This window comes from Epinephelus moara, unplaced genomic scaffold (assembly GCF_006386435.1).
Source record: "Epinephelus moara isolate mb unplaced genomic scaffold, YSFRI_EMoa_1.0 scaffold1624, whole genome shotgun sequence".
Taxonomy (NCBI): Eukaryota; Metazoa; Chordata; class Actinopteri; order Perciformes; family Serranidae; genus Epinephelus; species Epinephelus moara.
The window spans coordinates 1-1,017 of record NW_026079131.1 but is presented as its reverse complement, the minus strand read 5'-3'; the positions used below and the strand labels follow the sequence as shown (position 1 = coordinate 1,017).

Genomic DNA, 1,017 nt, shown 5'->3' with positions numbered 1-1,017 from the left:
TTAGGACGATAGGAAACGGGTTGAAATAAACCGACCCCGTGTTGAAGACCTCTGCCCTAGACTATCACAGGGCTGACACATAGAGACAGACAACCATTCACATGCACATTTATACCTATGGCCAATTTAGAGTCACCAATTGACCTGCATGTCTTTAGATTGTGAGAGGAGGCTGGAGTACCCGGAGAAAACCTACTGACACGGGGAAAACATGCAAACTCCGAGGGTTCCTGGTTCAAACCCCAGGTGGAGGCAGCTTTAAGGAATGCAGAGTAAATGAGTAACTTACAGACAGACTGACATTAGCATCATTTGTCCCAAGAGAAACAAAGCCATGATTTCCCCTTTGCTGAAGGCACTCTCACCTTGAACCTCTGGGGCTGGTGGAACTGGATGGTGGCTTTATTCTGAACAAAGTTTTTACGGAGTGCACTGTTCTTAACTTGCCCCTGCTTGTTGAGCACCTTTTTCTTGCCATTGATGCAGCGAACAACGTTGATGTCCCTGTAGTATTCCAGATTGTTGGAGCACAGGCTCTGCAGGTCAGACAGCTGGAACAAAGACTGGTAGTAGGAGGCTGTGCTGGGATCAGATCTCTGGAGATGGAGGGGTTTCTTCTCCCAGTACTCCCTGAAGAACTGCTCTGTACCCATGGGCTGGATGAGGCTCTCGAACAGGCTGAAAGGGCTGTTGAAGCACAGGGGTGATGGGATGTCACTGTGCTTTAACCTGCTCTGTTTAGGAGGGAGCTGCTCATCATTATCACTGCTTCCTCTCTTTACACTCTTTGCTGTGCTTTTCTTTGGCATTTTAATCTGAAAAATGACAAATTCAAAATACATCATGAGGGAAATGTTGACTTGAAATCAGGCTGAATCTTTTCAAATGTGAAATTATGATTACTTCAAATTGAAAGTTTATATAAATTTATTCACTACACAACTGTAGCACAACTACATTGACAACTGTAGCCTAATCTCCTCCTGTCTCCTGTGAGATGTGAAATTTGACATATGT

The 1,017-nt window shown here is 44.7% G+C and overlaps 1 protein-coding gene across 1 annotated transcript; it reads right to left on the bottom strand.

Annotated features, from left to right (window-relative positions):
* Positions 1 to 6: 6 nt before the first annotated feature.
* On the bottom strand, positions 7 to 812 carry LOC126387047 (ribosomal oxygenase 2-like). Its single transcript, XM_050039608.1, has one exon. The coding sequence runs from the start codon at positions 807 to 809 to the stop codon at positions 309 to 311; it is 501 nt and encodes a 166-aa protein (XP_049895565.1). The 5' UTR covers positions 810 to 812; the 3' UTR covers positions 7 to 308.
* Between the last annotated feature and the right edge of the window lie 205 nt (positions 813 to 1,017).